At 40.4% G+C, this 22,780-nt stretch overlaps 1 protein-coding gene across 1 annotated transcript; it reads left to right on the plus strand.

Moving 5' to 3' along the window:
* The first annotated feature begins 11,392 nt into the window (after positions 1–11,392).
* On the plus strand, positions 11,393–17,407 carry avpi1 (arginine vasopressin induced 1). The gene is made up of 3 exons (XM_088351668.1): positions 11,393–11,543; positions 14,429–14,789; positions 16,881–17,407. The coding sequence occupies exons 2-3, from the start codon at positions 14,467–14,469 to the stop codon at positions 17,134–17,136; spliced, it is 579 nt and encodes a 192-aa protein (XP_088207794.1). The 5' UTR covers positions 11,393–11,543; positions 14,429–14,466; the 3' UTR covers positions 17,137–17,407.
* Positions 17,408–22,780: the final 5,373 nt, after the last annotated feature.

Raw genomic sequence — 22,780 nt, forward strand, 5'->3', positions numbered from 1 at the left:
AGTGAAGTCGGCAGTGGCTGAGGAGGTAGAGCGCTCGTCTGGGGATCAAGAAATCGCAGTTCGAATACCGGCTCCTCCGTGTTACATGTCGAAGTGTCCTTGGGTAAGACACTGAACCCCTAATACCCCCAATAAGCAGGTTGGCTGCACGGCCGCTATTGGGAAATGTGAAGCACACTGTAAAGCGCTTTGGGAAGTCTTGACTTGAAATGCGTTATATAAATGCAGATCATTTCATTTTCATTTTTTTCATTTCATTTCATTTCATCATTGTATAGCCCTTATTCACAAAGAGTCTCAAAGGGCTGCACAGACCACAGATTATTGCAAAACACAGACTATTATTCCACCATCCCGTGATCTAAAACCTACATGAGGGCAAGGAAAAACTAAAAAACCTCAACATGAGTAAAATGAAGAAACTTTGAGAAGGGACCGCACGTGAGGTAATCCCCCTTCCAGGATGACCAGGCTGCAACAGATCTTTCAATAACAAATAATACTCAGATATTGTCAACATGAAATATAGGTCATTCATATGCTATTGCATGGAAGTGTGTTTTAAGCCTAGCTTAGACAGTTCCACTGAGGTTGCAGATCAAATCTCCGTGAGAAGAGTATTCCACAGCATTTGGGCCCGAATCGCGAACGCTCTTGAACCTGCGGATCTCTTCTTGGCTCTTGGCATCACTAGTAGACCAGCATTTTCAGAGTGAAGGCTCCGGACCGGAACATAGGGGGGAATACACACTGTCCCTGTAAGGTGCGTTGTGTATTTTTTAAAGTTTTTATTTTATTTTATATTTTTTATTCACTGCTGCTGAGTCTGGTTTTAAATCCAATGCCGGCCAGAGTATCAAATTCTGAATTTTGGGCAAATTATTTTGCTCATTTAATTTATTTTTGCACCACTTTTGAAATAAAATGAAATGATCTGCATTTATATAGCGCTTTTCAAGTCAAGACTTCCTAAAGCGCTTTACAGTGTTCTTCACATTTCCCAATAGCGGCCGTGTAGCCATGTAAGGCACTAACCTGGTTATTGGGGGCATTAGGGGGTTCAGTGTCTTACCCAAGGACACTTCGACATGTAACACGGAGGAGCCGGGATTCGAACTGCGATCTCTTGATCCCAAGACGAGCGCTCTACCTCGTGAGCTTTTTCAGTTAGTTACTTGTAATCTGACTATATTCATTAATTTATTATTCTAAAACAAAAACATTGACTTTTTTTTAAAACGTTTTTTTTCTCGTAAAATAAAAGTTGTCACTATACTATTTGTAATTAAAGGTTGCATGCCAAATATAAAAAGGTCCCAAAATCACCTTTGAAACAATTTGTATCAAGAGCACTAATAATTTGTTCTGTTCCCATAATCACACTTCAAAATATTTGCTTGTGATTCAAATGAGTAAAAGTCTTCAAAGTATTTATAAAAAAGAATAAAACATGTAATATCTCTTTTCCCTAGGCTGTAACATGGAACATTATTCCCTCCCTTTTTCTGATTATACAATCCAAGCCCCTCCCTGCAATTAGTAATACTTGTGTAAGTAGAGTTGATTTTATGTTATTTTTTTTTCTTTACTTATCATATTTTTAATGACATGTTACTAAAACACAGCATAAATACTCTCCCTTTGAAGTGATCTTCCTTTTCAAGCTCATAATCGCTAATCTTGACTAAAAACTAGCTCGCAAATGCCACAAACAGATAATTTATAATATAATGCATTTTATATATTATCTTACCGTAAAGTAGCAAGAGCACGCAGAACTAGTCCTTTTGTTAGAAAAACAAATTACAGTATTGAAAATAAATCTCAGTCCATTTGCATTGGTATATATATAATTAACTGACATGAAATCCATCCATCCATTATCAGCACCGTTTATCCCCAGTAGGGTAGCGGGAAGCTGGAGCCCATCCCAGTTGGCTTTGGGCAGTGGGCAGGGGACACCCTGAACTGGTTACCGGTCAGTCGCAGGGCACACAGGGACAGACAACTCACTCACTCATTCACACCGAGGGACAATTTGGATTCTGCCAATTAATCCGCCATGGCTGTTTTGGAAAACATGGGAGGAAACCGAAGTGGCCGGAGGACACTCACGCAAGCACGGGGAGAACATGCTAACTCAGAAGAAGAAGGCCGGTGGCTGGATTTGATGCTATGACCTCAGAACTGCGCTAATCACTCATCCGCCGTGCCGCCCCTGATATTAAGTCATTGTTCTTTAAAGCTGCATTGTGGAAGTTGTTTTTTTATTTCTACTCGCTGCTGTAGACACATTGCATTGTTTTTCTATTAAAGTGAATACGTTAAAATACAGTTTACAGGTCCCCCAAAATTAAAGCGTTGACATTTAAAGGCCAATAAACTGTTTTTTTCCATTTCATTTTATTTTGAAGGGAGATGGGTGAACTCTAGCCTTACCTTTGTATAAACAATGTTTTGAAAACATTCTTGGAATGTGAAAATGAAGCTGAAGGGCAAAGAGTTAATCTGCAATAGAGAAAAAAGTCTCATGGCTTTTTAAAGTCAAAGTGTGTGTTTGTTTGAATGGGACCGTTCACAAATCCCTTAACCGCCTGAGTCTGCGGTGCACCAATGAGGACAGAACTTTGGACAGCTTTATTCACTGATTGCTGGGATGATTCCTCTCCTCTTGCCCCCTTGGACTGTTTCCTGTAGATAGATAGATAGATAGATAGATAGATAGATAGATAGATAGATAGATAGATAGATAGATAGATAGATAGATAGATAGATAGATAGATAGATAGATAGATAGATAGATAGATAGATAGATAGATAGATAGATAGATAGATAGATAGATAGATAGATAGATAGATAGATAGGTAGGTAGATAGATAGATAGATAGATAGATAGATAGATAGATAGATAGATAGATAGATAGATAGATAGATGTCTAGATAGATAGATAGATAGATGTCTAGATAGATAGATGTCTAGATGTCTAGATAGATAGATAGATAGATAGATAGATAGATAGATAGATAGATAGATAGATAGATAGATAGATAGATAGATAGATAGATAGATAGATAGATAGATAGATAGATAGATAGATAGATAGATAGATAGATTGATAGATACTTTATTCATCCCCGAAGGGAAATTCACATTTCCAGCAGCATCCCTGAGCTGAGAGCAATACAATAATAAAGAAAAAAGAATACATTATACAAATACCCAGTGTGACGTGCAAATGCCCACTGTAGCGTGTTATATAAAATATCTAAATAGTGCTACACAAAATACATATTGCAATAAAATTCGGTAATATACAATGTAGGGGGTGTGGTTTAATGTTGGCTTAACTCTGCCGGGTAGAGTTAAAGAGCCTCATGGCATGAGGAAGAAAAGATCACTTCAGTCTGTCCGTAGTACAAGACAGTGACAGCAGTCTGTCGCTGAAACTGCTCTTCTGTCTGGAGATAATGCTGTGTAGTGGATGAGATGGATTGTCCATGATTGACCGCAGCTTTTCTAGTGCCCGTCTCTCAGCTACTGTTGTCAGGCTGTCCAGCTCTGTGCCCACAACAGAGCTCGCTTTCCTAGCCAGTTTATTGAGACGAGAGGCATCCTTCTTCTTGACGCTGCCTCCCCAACACGCTGCCGCATAGAAGAGGGCGCTTGCCACAACTGTCTCATAGAATATTTTCAGGAGCTTTTTGCAGATTTTGAAGGAGGCCAGCCTTCTGAGGAAGTAAAGTCGGCTATGCCCTTTCCTACATACAGCTTCTGTGTTGGCAGTCCAGTCCAGTTTGTTGTCCAGCTGCACACCCAGGTATTTGTAGGAATGATCTCAACTAGTCCTGATGATCTTGTGATGAAATCATAACCACTTGCGTGCATAGTTGACAACAGTTCTTCGTGCACTCTGATGGTTACAGGCACTGATTCGTTTGTCAGATGGGCTATGTAGCTTATGGCAGTGTCTGAAACTCATGACGAAAAGTTAGCGGACACCAGGGCAGACAACTCTAAAAGGTTGCCTGCCCAGCCATAAAGTTGCCTGCCCCATTTTTCACAACTTGAAACACAATAAGATGACAGATCGCAAAAAAATCCATTGTTGCAAAGTATTAAGGGTTGATAATTAGAATATATAACAGAACAACACTTTAAAACAAAGTTTATTATAAATCTACTTATGACATTCATTGCATGTATATGAGATCGCTGTTTTCCATCTGCCATCAGTATGTACCTATATTTACTCATCTTCATTCGTTCATTCTTCATTGTTTGCGTTGCCTTGTCTGCTACAAGCCACGTGAACTCCTCTTTCCACGATGCTTTTTATATCCTATTACGTTTTGTAGCGTCATCAATTTTACTATCTTCTTTTGAATCTTTCTTCTGGGGCTGAGGTTTTGGCTTGATTCCCAACCACTTATCCATTTTTCTTGTGTTCTCTGTGCGTCTACTTTGGAAAATTATATGCAAATGCGCGACTTTATAACGCTCGGGAGAGTCCGGAAGCACGGAGATTGGCTGCCGAGTATGCAAATTGCCCCCAAAAAACGAAGTTTCCAAACCGAACAAAGATTTCGAAATCGGAACAAAGCAAACGTTTGATTTGAAAAAAAATCTTTTTTTTTTTTCTTTCTTGAAAAAGTTGTTGGCCACCCGTGCGGAGACGTTTTGTTAGTTGTACGCCCGACATAAAAGACGGGGGGACGTTATTTCAGACACTGCTATGAGTTGTTCTGGTTCTGACCCCTTTTCTAATATGACAGCTCCAAGATATTTAATTTGATGATAAGTTCAAGGCAGCACGGCGGCGCAGTGGTTAGCACAGTTCTAAGGTCTTGGGAACCTTCTGTGTGGGTTCAAATCCAGCTACCGGACTTCCTGTGCGGAGTTTGTATGTTCTCCCCGTGCTTGCGTGGGTTTCCTTTGGGCACTCCGGTTTCCTCCCACATTCCAAAGACATGCATTTCAATTGGCCGGTCCAAATTGTCCCTAGGTGTGAAAGAGCGAGTTGTCTGTCCCTGTGTGCCCTGCGATTGGCTGGCAACCAGTTCAGGGTGTCCCCTGCCCACTGCCCGATAATTGCTGGGATGGGCTCTAGCACCCCCGCCACCCTAGTGAGGATAAGCGGTGCAGCTAATGAGATGAGATGGGATAAGTTCAAGCTCTTGGTGATTGATGGTAATGTTTGTGTTGATACCTTTTGAGGTGTTGGTCATGTGATGTCAAATTTTCGAGTATTAAAAAATGCATGTTTGTATCATTGTTCATGTACATTTGCTTATTGGTCAACTCGATCATGTTTTTGATTTTAAATGATAGGTATTTTTTATCATTGGGCGGTGCTTAAAATACTGTACACCATGTCCCTTTAAAAATGCCAGAGACGATCACAAACACCAAAAAACATGACGTTGGTGACGTCATTGCTTTCGTCACAATCGTGAGGTATCAAGTTGCCATTGAGGGATAACGTTCAAACCCTCAGCAAAAATCTCAAAAGAATAAACATAAGACGCGCTTACACATAGAGTGGCGCACAGAAAGGAGGTTAAACGTCACTCCGTGCGCGTAGGATGCTCATCCCGTGCACGTTCGTCCAACCACTCGTGCCACTCTTCACCATTGACGTCAATAGACTAGACAGGAGTGACGTTGGGTCATAGAAGGCGGGACTAATCGTATAGTCCGTCTCCTCCGCCTCTCAATTGGTCCCTGGTAACATACCCCCGCCTACTAGCTCAGAAACTCTCCTGTGATTGGCTCTTGCTGCCACAATGATGACCGGTGTTGTGCCCTTTTCCGACTCCTCTGCAGATTCCTCCCCCCCTCGCGTGAACGCGCATTCTGCTATTCTGCTGCGCTTCCAACAAAAGCGATCCTATTCTATATAAAACGCTTATTAAAACAATAAAGCGAGCTAATTATAACAATTGGGAGATCCTAGTCTATATAACGCGTTTATTTAAACAATAAAGCGCGATATAACGCGTTTATTTAAACAATAAAGCGCGAAGCGCGATCGTATTCTACAAATTGCGTTTGTTAACGCGGATGCAAAAGTCACCAATGTCAATGTACGCTTCCGACAAAAGCGATCGTATTCTGTATAATACGCTTTTTAAAAAAATAAAGTGAGCTAATTATAACAATTGGGAGATCCTAGTCTATATAATGCGTTTATTTAAACAATAAAGTACGATCGTATTCTACAAAATGCGTTTGTTAACGCGGATAAAAAAATCACCAACGTCAATGTACGCTATGATTTCCGCAATCACAACTAATCGTACACAAATAATATTTATTTGATTTACTATAATATCCGTATGTAATGTCTTTTTCATTGTGAATGAAACCCTGGTTGCATTGGATCCCGCGGTGTAAACAAATTGTTGTTGTTTTATTTTTCATTTAAAATCGGACTTCCCTGTCTATACTGTTTGGAAAATAAGACACGCTTTAAACCTTATTATGCTCTTTGGTTTTGGGATCCAACTACAGAGGAATACCTCCACTTTGTGATGTGTTACTGATTAGGTGTTCGACAAATCTAGTTTGTTTTTTATTACTACTATTAATAATAATAATAATAGAAATATTATGAAAAACGTCTGAAAGTTTTCAAATTCACTGTGCTGACATATTGATGCCACAGAAGGTTACTCTAGAAGTTACAAGTCTGTATCTCCAACAGAGTCTGTTTTAGCAGGGGGGGGAGGATTTGGGCAGGCAAAATGCTCCTCCCCCCCCCCTGCTAACTCCTGAATAAAAACTCCAAACGACCCCAAATTCACTGTGCTGACTTATTAATGCCACAGAAGGTTACTCTAGAAGTTATAAGTCTATATCTCCAACAGATTCTGTTTTATTAGGGGGAAGGAGATTTTTTTTCCTGCCCAAATCCTCCCCCCCACTGTTAACTCCTGAATAAAAACTCCAAATGACCCCAAATTCACTGTGCAGACTTATTAATGCCAAAGAAGGTTACTCTAGAAGTTAAAAGTCTGTATCTCCAACAGAGTCTGTTTTAGCAGGGGGGGGAGGATTTGGGCAGGCAAAATGCTCCTCCCCCCCCTGCTAACTCCTGAATAAAAACTCCAAATGACCCCAAATTCACTGTGCTGACTTATTAATGCCACAGAAGGTTACTCTAGAAGTTATAAGTCTATATCTCCAACAGATTCTGTTTTATTAGGGGGAAGGAGATTTTTTTTCCTGCCCAAATCCTCCCCCCCACTGTTAACTCCTGAATAAAAACTCCAAATGACCCCAAATTCACTGTGCTGACTTATTAATGCCAAAGAAGGTTACTCTAGAAGTTACAAGTCTGTAACTCCAACAGAGTCTGTTTTAGCAGGGGGGGGGGAGGATTTGGGCAGGCAAAATCCTCCCCCCCTGCTAACTCCTGAATAAAAACTCAAAATGACCTCAAATTCACTGTGCAGACTTATTAATGCCACAGAAGGTTACTCTAGAAGTTATAAGTCTATATCTCCAACAGATTCTGTTTTATTAGGGGGAAGGAGATTTTTTTTCCTGCCCAAATCCTCCCCCCCACTGTTAACTCCTGAATAAAAACTCCAAATGACCTCAAATTCACTGTGCAGACTTATTAATGCCAAAGAAGGTTACTCTAGAAGTTAAAAGTCTGTATCTCCAACAGAGTCTGTTTTAGCAGGGGGGGGAGGATTTGGGCAGGCAAAATGCTCCTCCCCCCCCCCTGCTAACTCCTGAATAAAAACTCCAAACGACCCCAAATTCACTGTGCTGACTTATTAATGCCACAGAAGGTTACTCTAGAAGTTATAAGTCTATATCTCCAACAGATTCTGTTTTATTAGGGGGAAGGAGATTTTTTTTCCTGCCCAAATCCTCCCCCCCACTGTTAACTCCTGAATAAAAACTCCAAATGACCCCAAATTCACTGTGCAGACTTATTAATGCCAAAGAAGGTTACTCTAGAAGTTAAAAGTCTGTATCTCCAACAGAGTCTGTTTTAGCAGGGGGGGGAGGATTTGGGCAGGCAAAATGCTCCTCCCCCCCCTGCTAACTCCTGAATAAAAACTCCAAATGACCCCAAATTCACTGTGCTGACTTATTAATGCCACAGAAGGTTACTCTAGAAGTTATAAGTCTATATCTCCAACAGATTCTGTTTTATTAGGGGGAAGGAGATTTTTTTTCCTGCCCAAATCCTCCCCCCCACTGTTAACTCCTGAATAAAAACTCCAAATGACCCCAAATTCACTGTGCTGACTTATTAATGCCAAAGAAGGTTACTCTAGAAGTTACAAGTCTGTAACTCCAACAGAGTCTGTTTTAGCAGGGGGGGGGGAGGATTTGGGCAGGCAAAATCCTCCCCCCCTGCTAACTCCTGAATAAAAACTCAAAATGACCTCAAATTCACTGTGCAGACTTATTAATGCCACAGAAGGTTACTCTAGAAGTTATAAGTCTATATCTCCAACAGATTCTGTTTTATTAGGGGGAAGGAGATTTTTTTTCCTGCCCAAATCCTCCCCCCCACTGTTAACTCCTGAATAAAAACTCCAAATGACCTCAAATTCACTGTGCAGACTTATTAATGCCAAAGAAGGTTACTCTAGAAGTTACAAGTCTGTAACTCCAACAGAGTCTGTTTTAGCAGGGGGGGGGGAGGATTTGGGCAGGCAAAATCCTCCCCCCCTGCTAACTCCTGAATAAAAACTCAAAATGACCTCAAATTCACTGTGCAGACTTATTAATGCCAAAGAAGGTTACTCTAGAAGTTACAAGTCTGTAACTCCAACAGAGTCTGTTTTAGCAGGGGGGGAGGATTTGGGCTGGCAAAATCCCCCCCCCCCCCCCTGTTATCTCCTGAATAAAAACTCTAAATGACCCCAAATTCACTGTGCAGATTTATTAATGCCACAGAAGGTTACTCTAGAAGTTACAAGTCTGTAACTCCAACAGAGTCTGTTTTAGCAGGGGGGGAGGATTTTGCCAGCCCAAATCCTCCCCCCCCTGCTAAAACAGACTCTGTTGGGGATACAGACTTGTAACTTGTAGAGTAACCTTCTGTGGCATTAATAAGTCAGCACAGTGAATTTGGGGTCGTTTGGAGTTTTTATTCAGGAGTTAGCAGGGGGGGGGAGGAGCATTTTGCCTGCCCAAATCCTCCCCCCCCCTGCTAAAACAGACTCTGTTGGAGATACAGACTTGTAACTTGTAGAGTAACCTTCTGTGGCAATAATAAGTCAGCACAGTGAATTTGGGGTCGTTTGGAGTTTTTATTCAGGGGATAGCAGGGAGGGGGGAGGATTTTGCCAGCCCAAATCCTCCCCCCCCTGCTAAAACAGACTCTGTTGGAGATACAGACTTGTAACTTCTAGAGTAACCTTCTTTGGCATTAATAAGTCAGCACAGTGGATTTGGGGTCGTTTGGAGTTTTTATTCAGGAGATAACAGGGGGGGGGAGGATTTTGCCAGCCCAAATCCTCCCCCCTGCTAAAACAGACTCTGTTGGGGATACAGACTTGTAACTTGTAGAGTAACCTTCTGTGGCATTAATAAGTCAGCACAGTGAATTTGGGGTCATTTGGAGTTTTTATTCAGGAGTTAACAGTGGGGGGGAGGATTTGGGCAGGAAAAAAAATCTCCTTCCCCCTAATAAAACAGAATCTGTTGGAGATATAGACTTATAACTTCTAGAGTAACCTTCTGTGGCATTAATAAGTCAGCACAGTGAATTTGGGGTCATTTGGAGTTTTTATTCAGGAGTTAGCAGGGGGGGGAGGAGCATTTTGCCTGCCCAAATCCTCCCCCCCCTGCTAAAACAGACTCTGTTGGAGATACAGACTTTTAACTTCTAGAGTAACCTTCTTTGGCATTAATAAGTCTGCACAGTGAATTTGGGGTCATTTGGAGTTTTTATTCAGGAGTTAACAGTGGGGGGGAGGATTTGGGCAGGAAAAAAAATCTCCTTCCCCCTAATAAAACAGAATCTGTTGGAGATATAGACTTATAACTTCTAGAGTAACCTTCTGTGGCATTAATAAGTCTGCACAGTGAATTTGAGGTCATTTTGAGTTTTTATTCAGGAGTTAGCAGGGGGGGAGGATTTTGCCTGCCCAAATCCTCCCCCCCCCCTGCTAAAACAGACTCTGTTGGAGTTACAGACTTGTAACTTCTAGAGTAACCTTCTTTGGCATTAATAAGTCTGCACAGTGAATTTGGGGTCATTTGGAGTTTTTATTCAGGAGTTAACAGTGGGGGGGAGGATTTGGGCAGGAAAAAAAATCTCCTTCCCCCTAATAAAACAGAATCTGTTGGAGATATAGACTTATAACTTCTAGAGTAACCTTCTGTGGCATTAATAAGTCAGCACAGTGAATTTGGGGTCGTTTGGAGTTTTTATTCAGGAGTTAGCAGGGGGGGGGGAGGAGCATTTTGCCTGCCCAAATCCTCCCCCCCCTGCTAAAACAGACTCTGTTGGAGATACAGACTTGTAACTTCTAGAGTAACCTTCTGTGGCATCAATATGTCAGCACAGTGAATTTGAAAACTTTCAGACGTTTTTCATAATATTTCTATTATTATTATTATTAATAGTAGTAATAAAAAACAAACTAGATTTGTCGAACACCTAATCAGTAACACATCACAAAGTGGAGGTATTCCTCTGTAGTTGGATCCCAAAACCAAAGAGCATAATAAGGTTTAAAGCGTGTCTTATTTTCCAAACAGTATAGACAGGGAAGTCCGATTTTAAATGAAAAATAAAACAACAACAATTTGTTTACACCGCGGGATCCAATGCAACCAGGGTTTCATTCACAATGAAAAAGACATTACATACGGATATTATAGTAAATCAAATAAATATTATTTGTGTACGATTAGTTGTGATTGCGGAAATCATAGCGTACATTGACGTTGGTGATTTTTTTATCCGCGTTAACAAACGCATTTTGTAGAATACGATCGTACTTTATTGTTTAAATAAACGCATTATATAGACTAGGATCTCCCAATTGTTATAATTAGCTCACTTTATTTTTTTAAAAAGCGTATTATACAGAATACGATCGCTTTTGTCGGAAGCGTACATTGACATTGGTGACTTTTGCATCCGCGTTAACAAACGCAATTTGTAGAATACGATCGCGCTTCGCGCTTTATTGTTTAAATAAACGCGTTATATCGCGCTTTATTGTTTAAATAAACGCGTTATATAGACTAGGATCTCCCAATTGTTATAATTAGCTCGCTTTATTGTTTTAATAAGCGTTTTATATAGAATAGGATCGCTTTTGTTGGAAGCGCAGCAGAATAGCAGAATGCGCGTTCACGCGAGGGGGGGAGGAATCTGCAGAGGAGTCGGAAAAGGGCACAACACCGGCTCAAGGGCACAAACAATCACTAGGGGAACAGAAAGACATTCTGCACGTCACAAGCAGAGAAGCTTTTGTTCAAAAACAACTTAGCACCAAGCAAGATCTTTAATGGAAATGCCACTCAAGCGTCTACAGGCGTGAAACTACTTTTATTTGGGTAAGTAAGAGCAATGTTTACGTTTTGCTTTGTGAGCATAGTTGGTTATATTCAGGTCATTGTTATTTTAGTGATTGCATTTGTGAAAAGGGGTATTCATTTTTTTAATGTTTTTTTTAAAGTTAAACCTTCTGGTAATGCACGTTTTAACAAACCAATTCAGGTCAGTCTTGTGTCACTGTGTTGTTGATCAGCTTGTGTCCCATTTAGAAGCTGCAACGGAGCGTGATTTTAAAGTGGGGCAAATAAGTGTGGCTTAAGATACACAGCAGCTGACCTGAGGCCAAATACAGACTGTTGACACCAAATAACCCACTTACAAGGGGAACGTGATTTAGATATCTGTTTTTTTTTAATATTTAACTTCCTGTATTTTTCTGGTCAAAATGACGTGCTACTGTTATGTAAAAAAACAGAAAACCCCCTAAATTATACTGTATCTAACTTAAAATATCATGTCTTATCCTGGATCCCTATAGTGGAAACAAATACAATGTTTTCTACACATTTCCATGTAAGATGTATTTAAAAGGACAAAGATTGCACATGGAATAAGGCCAACAGAAGGGTTAACCTTAATCAACCTAGTGGAAAAACCCCACTTCTTTTTTTTCCCCCGAGATTAGATAACACTTTTCATGTTTTTAGTTTGAACAATTTTATTGACACTTTTAACAGCAAATAAACAATATGAGATTTGAACATGTTTTCTCGACACTTTTAACAGCAATTAAACATCCACAATTTCATTATATCATTTTCTAACAATATGAGGTTTGAACAATTTTTATCGACACTTTTAACAGCAATTAAATACATTCACACGTTTAACAGCAGTTAACCAATGTGTAAAGAGCAATACTATTGTGCAGGGGCATTTTTTGGTTTGAACAAATTTATTGACACTAATAACAGCAAACAAACAATGTGAGGTTTCATGTACCCAAACTCAAAAGAGACAAAACAAGAAATTATTGAGTATAATAAATACAAATTTGACATGTTACCCCAATATTAACATCAAAGCCTATTTTTGAATGATATCGAATCTGTAATACTTGATTTACTTTTGATCCACAGTCTTTTATTTATAAAAGACTCAGTGTGTATTATATAGCGACCCTTAGTGGTGTCATATACTCTATTATAAAACACTACACATTTACTATGTGATGAACGTTATTTTTTAAAAGTCTCATAGGTTTCTAAATGTTTAATTATATATTACAACTTGAGACATACTTTGAATAAGCTGACATGCTTGGCTGCCATCTTATTACTATGGAAACCCAAATGACCATTTCTCAAAAGTATCTGTAATGTGGTGCTTTTGGCGCTGAACACACACGCCCGTTTTTAAGCTGAACCGTACACGTGATGGTTGCAGAGTATCGTGGCCTCTTCCTCCTTTTTCCACGGTTTCCATTTTTAGCCACTCTTGTTAGCCATGCGGCTGCAGCCTGTAGCTAGCCGCTTATCATTGTTTGCTCCTCCGTGTAAATAAAGCCTGCCCTCCACAACGAATGTTGCTGAGTGTTAGGATTCAGGGTCTAAAATGCATGGGAAATTGTGTTTTTCTCTTGCACTCCTTTACTGGTCTTTTTAGTAGCTTTACAGGCTAGCTACTATATTTAGCCACTTACACTAGGTCTGATCAACATCAGCTAGTAACTCTTTTCAGTCGCGCCACGTTATCCAGATCACTGTCTGAAATTCTTCCTTGTTTATGTAAGAAAATATGGAAATCGGCTTTTACATTTTGCCAAGTGATATCCTTCAGGTTGCATCTTCTTTTAAATGCACATCGTTCAGCTCCATTCTAAGCTACTCCACTTGTGCTGAATTATTACACACTGTCACTTTATATTATATTTCTTTGTTTTATTTCTAATGGATTGACTTCCAAGTTAGTATCTATTTAGGACCTTTATAAAAAAATTCTATTCACGGATTTCTTTTTAAACTATTGTGCAACACCCATGTTGTTTCTGTGTCACACGAAATTGGAATTCCCAGTTTTCAGGCACGTTCTCGAGACCGCTCCGAGCGCTTGGTGACTGTTGGGACAATAGGACTATTGTTCAAATATGCCGTCTGATTACTTGGGGCACCTCCAAAGTAGGAGTGCTGGATCTTAGTGTGTCAGGCTGTTCAGTTGTACCATATACTTAAACCCCCATTACCTTTTAATTTTATATTGCTTAACGCCAAAATAATCATTTGTTATTGTGCCTTCTTGTCTTGTAAATAGTAGAAAATAAGTTGTAGGCAAATTTAAGGTTCGGCCTGAACTTCTCCACGGTACTTTTAATTTAAATGCTCATCATACAAGATATGAAAAACATTTTTCTCAATTACCTAATATACTAGATTTCTAGAAAAATTGAATATACAACTGTGAAGCCCTTTTCAACGTAAAACGGAGGAAATCTGGCTTATCTAAAGTAGTCCCTAGTCTTATACTTTCTTGGCCGGCCACCCACGCAGGGGGGTGCGACTCACTAATGTGTTACTCAGTGGTATTACCTGGTTCAAATACTTTCTTGGCCGCCCACCCACGCAGGGGGGTGCGACTCACTAATGTGTGACCCAGTGGTATTACCTGGTTCCAACTGGATAATGTGTGCAAGAATGCTTTTAGATAGGAAGGTGCCTAGCAAGGACAATTCGACAGCAACCTAGCAGTTCGGCTTAAGTCTTAGATCTAATACTAAAAGGCCTAATCTAAAACTAAACTAGTAATACATGCTACATTGTTGGCATGATGACTAGTCCTACTTTCTTTTAGCGGTTGGGAAAATAAGTGTTACTACCTCAATTTTTTTAACTGGTGCTCCATGTTTGGATTCTCTGGTCAGTTTTTGTCATCTTTATTCTTCCAACAGAGCTCTTGTATGCCACCTTCCCTCTCCCCTACCCCAGGATGGATAGCGGGTCCGGGGCCACGCCCCCATCAGCGGTGGCCGGCCCGTCTTCGCTTTGGCGCCTGGCTGAAAGGCGTGCACGAAAAGCCGGCTCCGGCAACATCTTCAGCAACGTGAACCTTTGGCAGCTCCAAAGACTTTTCAGGGCGGCCGGCGACCAGGACGCCGAGCAGCGGGCCCAGCTGGTTTGGGCCCACAGGGATGAGACAGAGCTGGCCCAGGCCTTGGTGGGACTCAGGACCCGGAACCACCGCCGAGGCTTGAGGGCTAGCGGAAGGGATGGATTGGGGACTCACTGGATGAGGGCCTTTAACCATCTCAGGTACCATAGACAGTGAGTGGTATGACATGAATCTGTTCTGAGGCAGGGGATATCAATGTGAACATGAATAGCGGGGGATGAAAACCTGTGGTAATGAGCTAATGTGTGGAGTGTTTTTACTTTGTGTTTAGCAGGAAATAGAGTTTCGAGTTCACTTACCTCAGATTGCCAAAACAGGAGGCCAAATGTCCACTCTATCAAACAACGATGATGATTATTTATCAATTCGCAGTTCATTAATTTGACGATAAGTTACTAATTCCATCAAACACACACACTTAAGTGTTTGATGAATATTAATTTCCATTTATCAAAACTAAATGAGGGCAGCACGGCGGCACAGTTCTGAGGTCGTGAGATCAAACCTCCTGTGTGGAGTTTGCATGTTCTCCCCGTGCTTGCGTGGGTTTCCCCCAGGCACTCCGGTTTCCTCCCACATTCCAAAAACATGCATGTCAGGTTGATTGGCTGGTCGAAATTGTCCCTAGGCGTGAATGAGCGAGCAAATTGTCTGTCCCTGTGTGCCCTGCAACTGGCTGGCAACCAGTTCAGGGTGTCCTCTGCCCACTGCCCGAAGATAGCTGGGATGGGCTCCAGCACCCCCCGCGACCCTACTGAGGATAAGCGGTGCAGATAATGGATGAAAACTAAATGCAATAAACAAACATTTCAAAACATGGACATTGGAGTGCGATGGATTCTTTGGAAGGTGAGAGAAAATGATGGGGTGAATTGTGTAAAATGAAAATAGCTAATGAAAGAAATAAGCAGGCATACATTTGTTATGGCTTGTTCGAAGCATTTGACACGCAGCACCAAATCAGGTTCATGTTTTTCTCGATTGGTGTAGTTCTGTCCATTGAGACTTGGAAAGACGTGGCATAGTTCTGTCTATCAGGTGGTAATTTTAGGCCGGAGTCCTTTTTTTTAATATCCCGTCTGTAGCTGGAAGTGGGGGAGGATTTTCTTGGTATTTCTTGATAATCGCAAGTTTTGATCCATGGTCATCATTGTTTTGCTTCTCTCTTGAGCATAAATGCAAATCTTGGGACCCATAGTGAATTGTTACCCTATGAAACTATAGTAATGTCTTTACAGAGCACATGGGATGATAAACTGAATTAAGAGACAGAAGAGCAAAGTGGGAGGTAGTTCAGACAACAGCATATTTGTATTATTATGATGCCGTGACATAAACCAAGAGTAGACAAGCAGTTCATACGTCGTCGACTAGTATCTTAGGGACATAACGCGTCATACTCACGAATACCACAAAGATATGATTTTATACGTTTTTGGACAAGCAAAATAATTTGTATTTGATGTCGTTAAATGGGGAAAATGCTATGTAAAGGGACAGAAAACACATTTTTCCACACCGGAAAGTACAAATGTTGTAAGTTAAGTAAAATATATCCTGTATGATTTGTTGTTGTGAAAGGATAGTGGGATTGTGGACGCGTTCTTAAGGGTGGGCTGGGCACCCGTATGATGCGGCAGGGGTAAACCAGTGAAAGCTGTCGGGCCCTGCTGTTGAAGAGAAGAGTGTGTTGTGTCACCCTGAGCCGAGTGACATGGCCGCTTTCTGGTGTCCCATTTCATCTGGAGGGACGAAAGCATGACCAACTTAGGTGGCGAGGTGCCTAACTTGTTTGGGTGTTTGGCAATTGGGTTGGCCATCGTCCCAAAATTTTTGTGAGTGTTTTTTTGCTGTTTTTTTCCCTTTTATTTTCTTTGTTATTGTATGTGTTTGTTTTGCTGTCGGTCACCCCTCTTGAGGGTTATGACCAAGGTAGATAGATAGATAGATGATTAAAAAAACAAAACAAAAAAAAACTTTTTTTTATCAACGTCCTTTATCATAGGATATTCCGTAGTGCAGTGGTTAACACATTTGTCCAATACACAAATGGTCCCTGATTCGAGACTGGCTGGAAACATGGTTGGCCTGGAGAGGAATGGGGGCCACCACGCTGTATTTCCCCAAGACGCACAACAGGAAATGGTGCCCCTACGAATCCAGTTGTTTAGGGATCATAACCAAACCTTTATCCTGTTTTTTTCTTTTTTCTTTTTTTTTATTTCATTTAGGATCGGAGAAGGCTTCCCAGGCAGTCCGGACAAGGACTCTGGTGACGATACCGATATCGAAACTGCGACTCCAAGCGACGATAGTCTGAATCAACACACTGCAAACGAACTACAAGGAAGAACCGGCGCTTCCGGGGCACCAGATGAAATCCAAGGGTTCCGAAGGTCATCTGAGAGACCCCCCCGAGCATCTTCGGGCTCCAGGAGAACCGGCGAAAGTGACCCTGAAAGATACCTCCACAGAATACAACACTAGTAATGAAAGTCAAAGAAACTTGAAAGTGGCAGCACTACCTTTTGTCCAAATATTAGTAATTCTATGACATTGATACTTCTGAGCGGAGTTTCATAGCGCACATAAGACAAGCACAATAACTTCCAAATATGATGTATATTTTTTGTTTATGGACTGTAATTGATTTTATACACTTTGCTGTAAATGACTTGACTACTGCTTTAGATGGATCTCTACTGTATCTCAAATAATTTGTTGTTGGAACTTGAATAAAAAAAAAATACCACCTTGATTGAATACGTAAAAGTGTAATGTTTTAGAATAGTGGGTTTTATTAACCATCCTTTAGTTTTTTTTTTTTTTTTTTTTAATAAACTACCGTATATTGGTGTATAATGCCCACTTGTGTATAACGTACCACCACATTTTCGATTAAAAATAATCATAATGATTTTTTACTTAGTTCAAACTTTTTGGTAGTATCACGCCAGCTGCGGTCATTGACAGATTGGCTTTCCGTCTATTTAAGCTCAGTGCTCTCATTTTTCCTTTGTCAGTCCGTCAACGAACCTCTGCCCGGAAGACGTGGGTTCTGACTCGGTCCTGTTTTCTTGTTGGTATTTCCTGTCCGGGATTGTTCTCGTTTATTTTGCCCTGTCTAATATCGGTTTCCATTTTCGTTCCCGTCTATTTTTGTTCTGTTTATTATTCTCTCTAGTTTTCGGTCTGTCTAGTTTGTCCTGTTTAATTTTGATATCCTGTTTCATTATCAATCCTGTCTGTCCAGTCCTGTTCGGTATCAACCCCATCTGTCCGATATCTGCTCGGCTAATTGGAATCGATCTCGTTGGTCTCTGGATTCCTGACTTTCTACGCCAGACTGCTGCCTAACCTACATGACTCCCCTTTTTCCGTAAAATCAAAGGCTTGTGTGAGAACGTCACGCTTTTGGGTTCTGATCTTGGTCTGGTTCTTGACAGGTAGGAGGTAATGGGAGTTGAACATAAGTCGCGGCAGTGAGCGTTCTGAATCCTAACCACTGGACGACTAATGACGTACATGATATGAAAAGGCATCAGATTTCATCTCATCATCACACTATTATTATGCTACCTAAGACAAATGCGGAAAATTGTGTTAAATTGAGATAGTCGAATGTCTTTTCACATGTCATCTGTACCCCGGGTGGTCTAGGGGTTATTAGTTGGTGCCCTCAACCCGGGTTCGATTCAACTTCCAACTATTGTTTTGCGATTTCGATCAGTTACATCTTCGACTGATTAATCGTTCCACAAGCCACCTCATGTATAGCGTACATAAACTGTTATTTTTGGGCAAATTAACGATGCCTGTTATACACGAATACATATGGTAATTGTGCTTAAGCATTTCCTTAAAATCCATCATTAGGACTTGTATGAATTTTGTTCCAGGATATCTAACATGTTTTTTAAAGGAATCATGATTTTTGTATAGCAAAATCCAATTTTTATGTGGTACAGTGAAATAAGGTGACAATATGCGTATAGCAGTGTTTCTCTAAAACCAGACAAACTCACATCAAAATGTTCAAACCCGGGGTCAGTTCTGTAGTGCCCATTTGCACATACTTATTTTACATCATTAATATATTTTTCAACGTTTTTATCTCTACATTTTTTATCTTAATTTATTTTACTAGCACTGACAAGAGAAGCTTTTTAATTGTTGTATAATGACAATAAAGGCCATTAATTCGTTTAGGTAGCCCCCTAACAACACGCAAGTAAACTGCAGACCCATTATGAAAAAAGCTCACTAGTGATGGGTTATTGTAATTTTCTAGGACATATCACCTATAATTAGCATGAGAAGTCATTGAGGTGACTAGTGTCTTTAAATACGAGAATTTTCCCAATAAAATAATTGAAAAAAGCCACTAATTAAAAAAATGTGAATCTTTCAGTCCCCTTGTTTTTGACTGATGTTTAGTGAACGGCTGAGCCTATTTGAACCCTATTTCTAATCAAAACGATCTGGTAACTACATATTAAAAACATAATTTGAGATTTTTAGAAATGCATGTAAAACTGGTAGCATTTTGCACCAAACAGAAAAAAATATCTTTAAAAGGTTTGGAGAACCTATCTAGAAATCGAATGGGTTGGCTTAAACATGTATCACTCTTAAAACTCGCTAGATAGCGCTACCGTTTTGTCTGTAAAATCTCTTACGAGCTGGAGTCCAATGTGGCTTTTACTGCAAAAGCACGTTATTTAACAATATGTAAGATGGAACTTTTCACCACCAATGTATCTCAGGAAAAAACGAATACGGTCTGTTTCAAAGAGAAAGAAAACAGATAAAAACAAAAAATTTTCAGGATCCAAAGCACATATTGCCACTTAAAAAAGCACATTCACAAAATTTAAAACACAAAAAGTAATGATCAGTGTATTAGAAAAATATCCGAAGAAGATGGTCAAAACAGCTCACAATGCAGCTGTAATATTAAAACACAAAACACATTTACCCAGGTTTTATTAATCGATAGCTTAATAAGGTTTTTAATACGCGGTAATACATCAAATGACCTTGTCGAGCTTGGTTTATTAGTTTTGCATTTCATGGCGAGTAATTCAACGCTCATGGTGCCAAGACACGACGATGAAAAAGCAGAGATTTTGCAATCTACTAGCACTTACCTGGCTTGTTTAGTGTTTGTACTAGATTGAGGTTCCAAACACAAAACTCAGTTGGACTAGTTTGCCATCAGGGGACTATTAAGTAAAGATATTGCTAGAATAGCTTTCTACCACCTCCGTAATATTGCGAAGATTCGTTCGATGCTGTCCCAATCAGATGCAGTGGTTTTAATTCATGCGTTTATTACTTCTCGGCTTGAATACTGTAATATATTGCTTTTTGGTCTCCCGATGTCTAGCATTAAAAGTTTGCTGCTGGTTCTGAATGCGGCAGCTAGACTTTTGACTAAGACCAAAAAGTTTGAGCATATTACTCCTGTATTGGCCAACTTGCACTGGCTCCCAGTCCACTTAAGATGTGACTTTAAGGTTCTCTTATTACCATATAAATGTTTGCATGGGCTTGCAGCCTCTTATCTCTCTGATTTGATTCCCCCCTATGTTCCTGCACGGAGTCTGCGCTCGGAAAATGCCGGTCTACTTGTGACTCAGAGAGCCAAGAAGTCTGCAGGCTCGAGAGCGTTCTCCATCCGGGCCCCGGTGTTATGGAACGCCCTGCCTCCGGGGATAAAATCTGCAACCTCAACGGAAGTTTTTAAATCGAGGCTTAAGACACACTTCTATTCCAAAGCTTATGATTGATGCCCACCTCATATTCTGTATTGTCCTGTCTTTTTCCGATTGCCTGCCTAGCTGATACGAGGGAGAAGGACGATTTGAGATGAGTCAGTGGACCAGCGTCTGACCTGAAGCATGTCAACCCCTGCATTTACCAGCTGACAGAGATGGGAAGCAGCGTCGTGGCCGTCATAGACTTTCTGGACTAGTTTACAGGCTGGGGGCGTCGTTGCTGTCCTGCACTTTCTGGACATCTTCAACATCTTACCTAGTGTTTACTATTCTGTGTACAGTAATGCTAATTGTGATTCACCCTGGTCAATCCTGGAAGGGGGATTACCATCCTGTGCAGTCCTTTGAGACATTTTTGTGATTAAGGGCTGTATAAATACATTTGACTTGACTTGACTATTGAAAATGGGCTCCATGACCGCTTAAAATACATGTCGGAGGGCCAGAATAAATCTGCTGCAGGACACTTAAATCCCTGCATGTATTGTCTGGTAATTTAGCATTATTTGGACCAGGGGTGTCAAACTCATTTCACATCGCGGGCCACATATGGCCTCGGTAGATGTCAAGTGGGCCGATCTATTAAAATTATAAAGAATTCCACCATACATTTATGTAGTGAAGTTGCTGACTAACGATAAATGTACTGTACATGTAAGAGAAAAATACAATTGCATTTACCTTTGGTGAAGTTGAGTTAGTGGGTGGAATAAGAGAGAGGAAACTTGCTTTAATCCCCTTCTATTTTTTGATAATAGTCCTGATCGTCGATTGGTTTTGACCATGCACCTTAGCCAGGGTAGCTAGCAATTGGTGTCCTTTCCTTGTATTTCTTTATAATTTGCTTACTTCTCCCTTTAGCATCACCCATAGTTAATGAACACAGTACAAAAAATATTGTATCACCAACTAGTTATGAAGCAAATAACATTCTGAACTGGAAGAAAATAGAAAGGCATTGTGGGAAGGGGTTCACCCAAAAGCATATCAACATTTTTATGCTGCCATGACACAATCCAATATTTTTTAATATGTCGACCAATAGATGACCCACATCTTATAAACATTACGCGTCATACGCATGTGAAATAATTTGTTGTTGTGTACAAGTTGCAGAAAATACAATAAAGAAAAAAAAATTGTATTCCCCTTAGTAAAGTGAAATCATCCCAAGGCGGGGTAGCTGTATCCCTGGGATCTACTAAATGAGACTTTTGTTTTGTTCCCACAACGTGGTAGCTAAGACGGTAGCTACATATTTTTAGGCCTTGACATTTGGAACCTCTAAACACCAAAAAAGTGAAACTTCTAAGTTTGACTTCTGTAAAAATACTACTTTCTCAAGGATTAAAGGTGACATCAGGCTGGATCGGAATGACGGGTGCAAGGAAGCAAAGGAAACGAATCAAAGAGAGCCAGTAACACCTTTGATTTGATTCTGTGTGAGTATAAGAGAGTGTGTGAGAGAGTTTGAGATTGGCAATGCATACATTGCGAAGATTATACATGGGCGAGTATCACGGTCTGTCTGTGTCCCCGTTGCATTGTAATTAATGCGGCAAGTGTTAATTAGTAAAATGATATATACAGTATTCATGCTTTGATACTACCAGACCGATGAAGCACACACACACACACACACACACACACACACACACACACACACACACACACACACACACACACACACACACACACACACACACACACACACACACACACACACACACACACAAAATCTTACATACAAAACAAGGTTTCTATTCATGGAACCACGCAAAGGCACAACGCACCACTCATTGTTATTCCTTCTTCTGTGTGCGCCTTTGTTTGTCTTTCTAGCTCAGTTGCTAGGTCTTTTGAAGTTGCAAGACGACAAAAAAAAAATCAAATAAAATAAATCAAAAGACACACTTACCTAAGAAACTAAGATGCATTTTTTTCGTAGTCAGGAGTTAACAGGAGAGGGGTTTTTAAGGGGTATTGATCTATCTTCGTTATTCATTATCCATTATCTGTTATCGGTCAGTTCATAATACGCTACAAAGCCTAGGAGCCGGGACACTTACTCTCAGCCAAAAGGCCAAGCTAAGGTCCTAGCCCTAAAGCCTTGCTGCGATTATTGCGAATGCACCGTTCCCGGAGGTACTGCAATACCGGGCCGATGCGTGGAGTGGACAGAGCAAGCTCATATTCAGAGCATCTTGCTGAGCTTGATGCCGTTTTAAGGGCGCTCACACAAAAGGGCTCTTAAGTTGATCCTCTTCAACCCTAACACACTCTATTTTGTTTAGGGTGCTTAAAAAAAGGCTTGTAAATAAAGTAGGAGTTAAAATAGCACAAGAAGTCGC

The sequence above is a fragment of the Urocampus carinirostris genome, chromosome 13 (genome assembly GCF_059441175.1).
Source record: "Urocampus carinirostris isolate Australia breed hairy pipefish chromosome 13, RoL_Ucar_1.0, whole genome shotgun sequence".
Classification (NCBI taxonomy): Eukaryota; Metazoa; Chordata; class Actinopteri; order Syngnathiformes; family Syngnathidae; genus Urocampus; species Urocampus carinirostris.

Bases quoted from the DNA above. Each gene is read 5' to 3' on its own strand.
- avpi1 (XM_088351668.1), top strand. From the start codon at position 14,467: ATGGATAGCGGGTCCGGGGCCACGCCCCCATCAGCGGTGGCCGGCCCG. The intron at 14,790-16,880 runs GTACCATAGACA...TATTTCATTTAG, and splicing joins AGGGCCTTTAACCATCTCAG to GATCGGAGAAGGCTTCCCAG.